General features: G+C 55.7%; 2 protein-coding genes across 2 annotated transcripts; both read right to left on the bottom strand.

Moving 5' to 3' along the window:
• Nucleotides 1-541: 541 nt before the first annotated feature.
• Nucleotides 542-2335, bottom strand: L3040_005959 (uncharacterized protein; the record flags this gene model as incomplete). Its single annotated transcript, XM_007291402.2, has 4 exons — nucleotides 542-768; nucleotides 821-1398; nucleotides 1455-1654; nucleotides 1700-2335. 4 exons carry the CDS (start codon nucleotides 2333-2335, stop codon nucleotides 542-544), a joined length of 1641 nt encoding a protein of 546 aa, XP_007291464.2.
• Nucleotides 2336-5111: 2776 nt separating this feature from the next.
• On the bottom strand, nucleotides 5112-7456 carry L3040_005958 (uncharacterized protein; the record flags this gene model as incomplete). The annotated part of the gene is made up of 7 exons (XM_066155932.1): nucleotides 5112-5195; nucleotides 5347-5646; nucleotides 5738-5843; nucleotides 5915-6093; nucleotides 6211-6348; nucleotides 6432-6609; nucleotides 6747-7456. 7 exons carry the CDS (start codon nucleotides 7454-7456, stop codon nucleotides 5112-5114), a joined length of 1695 nt encoding a protein of 564 aa, XP_066011243.1.
• Nucleotides 7457-8216: the final 760 nt, after the last annotated feature.

Genomic DNA, 8216 nt, shown 5'->3' with positions numbered 1-8216 from the left:
CGAATAGGGGCATCAGTGGCTTCAGCTTAGAGTCCTCATCCCTTGGTCACCATTCCCCTCCCAGCGGTAGTGAGAGAGGGCTGGCTCTAAAACCGCGGATATGCATCTATTGTTGCGTGGGGTATATTGCATTATAAATTGACAGCTATTCTTGACACTTTCCAAAAGAACCGGGGTTTGTCATCATTACACAGACACGCGTAAATCCAATACCCACCTTTCCAATGATATCGAGACGGACAAGACAGACAGGGGCGCGTGGTATCTCTCGTCGCTTCGCAGGGGCGGTGTTGCTGTGGTGGGTGTTCTTCGCAAAGGCATGGTTGGTGCTGTCGTGTAGCCAGGTGCTCGCATGGGTAGGTATAGTTGTAGTTGCAATGGAAGAGCCAGTCGTCCGGTCCAGGCCAGTCCGTCAGCTCCGGAGTCGGTTCGCATAGGCCAGCACTTCATCTCATCTCACCTTCGATCCCTACCTACCACTTGCACAGTCACATACATCCACGGAGGCGGCTCACCACCACCCAGCCAAGGGGGAAACTATCTAGAACGGGTGCTGATGCGCACTCGAGATCCGCGAGGTCCGGCGATCGATCGCCGCGTCGTCTTGGACGGGAGGACCCGCGTAGTTCTGCTTGCCCCACACGAAGTACCAGAGACCGGCGACGAGGAAGAAGGCGACGAGCACGGCGGACGCGTAGTTCATGGTCTCGGCGGCGACGGGGATGGTCGAGGGCATGCAGAAGAGCGGGATGGCGAGAGCAGACCAGGCTGTCACGCGTGTGAGCAGAGCGGCGACAGCACATCATCAGGAGAGACCTACCAAGCGCCACAAAGTTGCACACCAGGCCGAGCTTACCCATGTCGAACTTGCCCATGCTGATATGGGAACGGCCTCCGATGAGCGAGACGGCAATGGGAACGGCGTAGCTGACGGTCAAGCAGATGACGCCGACGCCCGAAAAAGCGTTGAACGCAGCCGAGGATCCAAAATACAAGAGCCCGAGGAGGATCTGGATGGTGGTGCAGAGCAACATGGCGTTCAGCGGGACATCCAGGCCCTTGTGGATCTGTTTCCACCACTTTGAGCCCGGGATCGCGCCATCACGCGAGAAGGCCCAGGTGGCGCGGGATGCGGCGGTCGTGCAGCCGATCCCGCAGAAGATGGCCAGGACGATGAGGGGGACGAGTAGGGCGAAGGCGCCGCCCTTGGAGCCCACGGCCATGGAGATGATGACGGGGGTGGGCTGGCCCGAGGCGAGATTCGCGAGCATGGTGATGTCGGGGAGGACGAAGAGGAGGGAGAGGAGGAACACCGCGCCGCAAATCGTGTTGAGCATGATGGTCCCGACCATGGCGCGAGGGACTTGGACGCTGGGGTTTTGGACCTCTTCGCACATGCTACCTTGTGTCAGATGTCGCGCCGCAGGGGGCAGAGGAGATGGGACGAGACGCACGAAATGATCATCCCCGTGGAGGAGGTCGCATAGGCGGCTTGGAGGAGCCCCACACAGAATGCCCACCCGTCGGGCCATCCGGACTGCGGCTGGAACTCGGTGAAGACGAACTCGGCATCACGTCGACCGGCTTTGGCCAGGGCCAGGACACAGACGACGATGCAGATGACACCGACGAACGTCCAGAAGATGGCAAAAGTCTAGCCTCGTTAGTCTCACCCCACCCATCCGGGATCTCTGCTCACATCTAACCACGGCAACCACTTGTTCCCCAGAGCGGAGACCAGATTACAGAGGACCGTAATGGCGACAAAGGTCAAGAAGATCTGGTACGTCTCGGCTTCCCAGATCCCCACGGCCGGCGCGGTCTCGGTGGCCGCTTGGGATTCGAACACGTTGATGCAGCCGATGAGGAAGAGCGTGGTCCCGAAGTTCACGGAGAGGGTGATGGTGATATTTCCCACCACGTACGACCAACCGCAAATCCAGGACATGATCTTCCGACACCACGCTGGGGACAGCATGAACGTCTGGTAGTACACGCCGCCGGCGGTCGGATACACGGAGGTGATCTCCCCCAGGGACACGCCGACGCAGAGGATGATGGTCGACACCGCCAACCATCCCCAGATGATGGTGGTAGGCCCCCCCCCGACCAGCGGATAGTAGAAGGTCGTCGCGAGACCGTACGGAATGGAGGCCAGCACGAAGGACATGAAGGCGACCTGAAGCGTGGATCGGTTCCGGACCAGCTCCGACTCGTATCCCATGGCCCCGAGCAGGTCGTCGGCCGAGTTGAGAGCGACATTGCCTCGGAGGTCGTCGTTGGTGTTGGTCTTCTTGTCGCCGTCGCCAGCGTAGTGGTGAGGAGGATAGTCCATCTTGTCGTCGAGGTGATTGATATATAGCTGGCTGGGCTGAGCTTCGTTCTCGCAACTGGTCACAATGCCTCTACCGTGGTTGGGGAGCAGACGAGGTTGACGAGGGCGACGAGGGGGACGAGGGGCGATTTTGTCTTGGATAGTAGTTGGGTAGTATTTGTATTCTACTGTACCTACCGGACGGACAAAGGCCCGACGACAGTGCAGGCTTCCAGAAAAGTCTTGACTTTATCTCCCTGGCTAGGGTCTCGGACTAGGAATCTGAGCCAAGGCCTGCCGGTGGGGGGCCTGGGGGGCGATTGCTAGGAGGAGGAGGAGTAGTACTTACTGTACTTACTGTACTTAGTAGTAAGTACGTAGTACTACGTAGTAAGTACTTACTAAGTAGTACTTACTAAGTACTACTACTACTTACTAACTACTACTACTACTACTACTACTACGTCCTCAGGTCTCATTGGATGATCGCCGTCGACCACAGGAAGTGGGTACCACGTGTATGCAGGGCTGGCTGGGGACTCGACAAAGTCCTGGGGTCCATCCTGGGAGATAGTACAGTAAGTCGCTGAAGTCGCTGTCAAATCAACGGACCCCTCGGCCAGCTCGCTGTGGGCCCATACATAGTATTTGATTCTTCACTGCGGATCTGTGAGATGAGACTGCGCCGTTCCCCGTCTCTCGATAAGGAAACGGGACATGGGGCCCTTCTCCTGCATATCTACCAAGTACGGGATGTCAACAGTGGACACACCTCAGTCCGAATGGATACTGCCAGACGTCGCGGAGTCGAGAGTGCTGAGAGCCTGCGCGTCGGATAGGATAGGATAGGATAGGAGAGGATAGGAGAAATGAGAGAGAAAAAGTCTATTGTTGCTGTCGCGCACTGAGCGCATTAAGCGAAATGTACCGTCGTCTGTGAACCGCCGCTTGGGGGAAAGTGCAAGTCAAGTCTTCTTGGCAAGGTATCGTAGTAGTAGTAGAAGTAGTAGTAGTAGTACTACTTCTACTACCACTAGGTGGCAACGCGCAACTTCGGCTTTGGACCAGGCTTCCAAATTCGGCTGTTGATGCAGTCGGGGTGCGGTGGTGTTCTGGTGTTTTGGCCCAACGTTGACGACTTCCCGACTTCCCGACGTACCGACTCTAACGTTGCCGTCGCTCTGATCTGATGCTTCGACTTCTTTCTGCAGTGCAACAGGATCATCTTCTCAGGCAGGCAGGCACCTTTGCCGCGATCCCACAGTGAACCCACGTGTGAGACGGAGAGATGAACGAACCCCGGCTATTGCCGAGGTCGAGTGGGGTCGGACGGGGGTAGGGGTAGGGGTAGGGGTGGAGGGGAAGGGGGAGATGGAGGTGGAGGTGGAGGTGGAGGGGGGGGACTGACTGCCTGAGCGCTCCAACCGGCTTCCGTGTGTGTCTAGCTAGGTACATTAATTGACCGAGGTCGTTCCCATCCACCACGGACCACGGCTGATTGGAGCATCTCGCCTCTGTCTTATCTCCGACCCAGCAGCTCTTCCTCCTCCTCCTCCTCCTCCGTCGTTTCGACTCGTCCGACGAGTCGCAAGTGGAAGTGGAAGTGGAGGTGGAGGTGGAGGTGGAAGTGGAATGATATCATCGCTTCCGGCCGACTCCTACGTATGGAAAAAAAAGTCTATTCTGTCAAGGGTCCTCCAGGGTCGATTGTTTCTACGTAATGCCTCGAGGAGAGTGGATCCGTGTCCCGCAGACCTCGACGCGACGCGAGCATGAAAGCCTGCCTCTGCCTCTGTCTCCGTGCCGGCGCGGAGAAGGTCAGGGCCACGTCCGTCGTCCCGTCGAGGAAAACGAGGTGAGGTGAGTCGCGTAGCGACTACTACCGGTACCTCCCTACTTGGTGAGCGGAGCAGAAATCTACGGAGCTATAAAGGAAGTCTAGATGGCAAACGGATTGAAAATAGTAGTAGTAGTAGTAAGTACGTAGTAGTAGTAGACTCGGTTTGAGACTATTAAGCTCGCAGACTATTGAACGAACCGCTAACTCTAAGAGGGAGAAGCTTTTCCGAGAAAGCGTAAAGGAGAAGAGCTGTATCGACGACGTACGTAGGTAGTATATCCAAATCTGGGAAGCTGAAACCGAGATCTGGGAATGCTACGTACCGGTAGTATATCGTCGGGAGAAAGGCCGAGGCTATGGTGTAGGTATTAGCATGAAGAATAGAGAAGTATGTCAGAATGATACTACTAGCTGAGAGTCTGCTATCCCTCTTTCCAGTGTGCTATGCATCCAAGTGAAATGTTGCACCTTAAAGCAGCAGTCAAGTCAAGGCGTGCCCCCCATACAAGTAGTAAAATCCCATCCCATCCCCGGCCCCCCATACAAGTAAAATCCCATCCACCCAGCTGCCCCAGACAGGATTCCTGTTGTAATGCAGATACAAGAGGACTGAATTCATTGTGACTAAAGAAACAGTGGAAGAGAGGGGGAGGGGGTGGGAATGGCCATACCAGCCTCTGGTCTCTGGGCTATGCAATAGGGCGTTGATAATGATGTTTTAGTCGCTAACAATGACAAGCACAAGCATGAGATATTGTGAGTGGACGGGACAATAGATAGCAGAGCGGTATGATATAAGCCTACAGCGACGAGTGTACCTCCCTCCACTCCTCCCACGTTCGCGGGGGACTGCCTGGTCACGTACAACAAGATGGCCGGCGCCGCAAGCGAGCCCGGGGAACGAAACGCAAATGCAGCCAACGAAACACGCTTGAGCAAGGCGAGCGAGCGAGCCATCTAAAGCTTCGACGCCGCGGGGACCTTGTCGCCGACTTCCTCCTGGGCGCGTTCGCGGAGGATCTTGCGCAGGATCTTGCCAGACTAGCCATTGCAATCAGCAAAGATGCCCTTTCAATTCAAGCATCGGATGCAAGCGCAGAGCTCGATGAGGATGAAAGAGAAAGAGAGCTGGTCGCGATACAGGAGGGATGGAGGGGGGGGGGGGGGGGGGGGGGTCAAGAGCCACACTCACGGGATTCTTCGGCACGGCATCCACAAACACCACGCCCCCATCCAGCCGCTTGGTCCGGCTGACCTTGCCCACCAACCACTCGGCCACCTCGCGCTCCGTCACCTGGCCCTGCCCGCTCGCCTGGATCACGACGTAGGCGCGCGGGAGCTCGCCGCCGTTGATGGTGACGCCGACGACGCACGCGTCGGCGATGTGCGGGTGCTCGAGGAGGAGGCCTTCCAGCTCGGCGGGCGCGACCTGGTTGCCTTTGACCTTGATGAGCTCTTTCATGCGGTCGACGATGTAGAAGCAATTACGCTCCTGGGCTGGGTATTAGCTGGGATAGATTCCCGGACTGAGAGGAGAGGAGAGAAAGGGGCGATTCAAAATGGGAGGGCGGGAAGAGGCGTACATCTACATAGGCGATATCGCCGGTGCGCATCCACCGTCCTGTTTTGGGGTCGTCGACGAAAATCTCGTCGGTAGCGGGTTGGTTCTTCCAGTATCCTTTCATGATGCTGTTCTCGAAATCAGCATCTCGACTCATCTCATCACACGAGCATAAAAAAAAAGGGCGATCGAAGCATACTTGGGACCCTGCACCCAAATCTCCCCTCGGTCGCCCTGCTTCACTTCCGTCTTGCCATCCAGATCCATGATTTTAGCAGAGCAGTTGGGGTGCAGCTCTCCGACGGAGGCGGCTACGATATCGAGGTTCGGGTCCCAGGCGAGGATGGAGCAGGTTCCTTCTGTCATGCCCCATCCTTGCTGTTGTTCCTTAGCCGCGAATTTCTCACTCTCTTTCGATGGAGAGTATGGAAGGGGGGAAGAGGGGGAAAATGAGGATGGCACGTTGGAAAGCAATGAAAGCTGTGGGACGCTTACCCTAATCTTCCGATCACCCTGCTTCCACAACGCCTCACACTCCTTGACGACATCTCCTCCCAGCGGCGCCGCGCCACAGCCAAGATCAAGCACACTACTGAGGTCATATTTCTTGGTCAGTGGAGATTTCGCGAGGGCCTATTGAATTCTCCCATTAGCATGAGCTTGCCCTTGGGCCCTCTCTTCCCCTCCTCGAAAAGCTGACTGGTATTAGGACATACAACAACAATTGGCGGGACCATGATCAACGAGGTGATCTTGAATTTCTGTACCGTTTCCAGCATCTGCACGAAATCGAACTTCTTCATGATATAGACGGGGATCCCGCGCTTCGGAGCGCAGGTGACGAAGATGGTTTGGCCCATCGCGTGATACATGGGTACGAAGCACAGCCAATTTCTGTATTTCATTAGCAAACCATCTCCATTGATCCATCTCATCTACCTTGCCAAAACCGCTTCTGAGCCATAAGCGAGCCCCCCCCCCCTTCCCCCCTCCCCCCTCAACCAAAAAGGCAACGGGATAAGCATACGTACGCCTTCTTGGTCCTCTCCTCATACTGCGGATGCAGCGACGGCATATAGTTATACTGCATGGCATTCGCCACGTAGTTGTAATGCGTGATCATAACCCCCTTCGGCACACCCGTCGTACCCGAGCTATAATTCAAGCAGCAAACCTCCTCCCTCGCATCCCTCGGCTCCACCCACTGGAACCCGCGTCCAACGCTCTCCCTCTCCATGAGGACGCTCCAATTCCGGACGCCCAAACGACCCTGACCGTTCCCGTCAGAAAGCGCATCGTCGAACGTAAACACGCGCCCCTTGCTCATCCCAATCGACTGTGCAGCTTCTAGCCCCAGCTCGAGCGCGGCGTCAGCGCATAGTAGGTACCTGGCGTCTGAGTTCTTGAGCTGGTAGGCGAGCTCGCGAGCCACAAAGCCCGGGTTGGCGCCGGTGAAGACCCCGCCCGCCATCAGGATACCCATGAATGCGACGGGGAAGAAGATGTTGTTCCCGGAGAAGAGGAGGACGCGGTCGCCGGGCTTGAGGCCGGCAGCGACGAGCCCCGCGGCGAAGCGCTGCGACCACAGGCGGAAGGAATCAAAAGAGAGCGACTTCGTCGTGGGAGCCTCGGCATCGAGGAAGAGGGGAGTTTTGGGGAGAGGGTGGGTGGGCGAAGTGAAGAGGAAGGTTGGGAGGGAGGTGGTGGGGATGGGGATTTGCCAACGGGAGTGGATGGGCATGACTGCGGTGGTTTGCTTGGGGGTGTTGGTTGTCTATAGAGAGAGGTAATATGGTGTTGTTGTGATGTTGTGATATATAAAAGGTGGATTGTGTATAGTATTGTGACGCAGACAGAAGTAAGGCAAAGATCAAAACGAAGAGAACGATTCTCTGGTGATATATCAGATCAGATCATAACGCAACCTAACATAATATATCATATCATGAAATTCAAGCGGTGCGTACCCAAAAAGCCAAGAGGAGAATATTCAAAAAGCTCGGTAAAAAGAGATGTGAAAGTATTTAGAAATGATCTGGGTTGGGTAGGTTCTGTTACCGTTACTATAACTCCCGTCGATCTTCCGCGTGTGGGGTATGTGTAGGTAGTTTGTTGTACAGTATATTATCTGTAGCTTGCCGAGACCGAGGCGAGCGAGAAAAAGGGGGTTGGCTGTGCCGCACACACTCACTGCTAGGCCTACTCACTGCCGACCCAATCGCAGTCAATGCCGAGTTCTGTTTATGGTAGGCTTCAGATCCAAACGAGCGAGCAGGCGGGTGGATGAAGAGCCCGAGGTTTGATAGTGAGATGAAGATGCGGCTGACTGAGAAGCGGGAAAATGGCCAGAGTGAAAAACCAAGATGCCAAGATGGTATATGTCACGTGGCAAGTGATATGAGTATATCCCAATCCAATAAGCCTGCAAGCTGCCGCGACGCAAATGAAACAAAGACATCTGAGTCTGGTAATTATGTATGATTAGCCCAGATCTTCAGTCC

This window comes from Drepanopeziza brunnea (assembly GCF_022702325.1).
Source record: "Drepanopeziza brunnea f. sp. 'multigermtubi' strain 214-2 chromosome Unknown ctg10, whole genome shotgun sequence".
Lineage (NCBI taxonomy): Eukaryota > Fungi > Ascomycota > Leotiomycetes > Helotiales > Drepanopezizaceae > Drepanopeziza > Drepanopeziza brunnea.
This window is presented reverse-complemented; position numbering and strand designations above follow the sequence as displayed.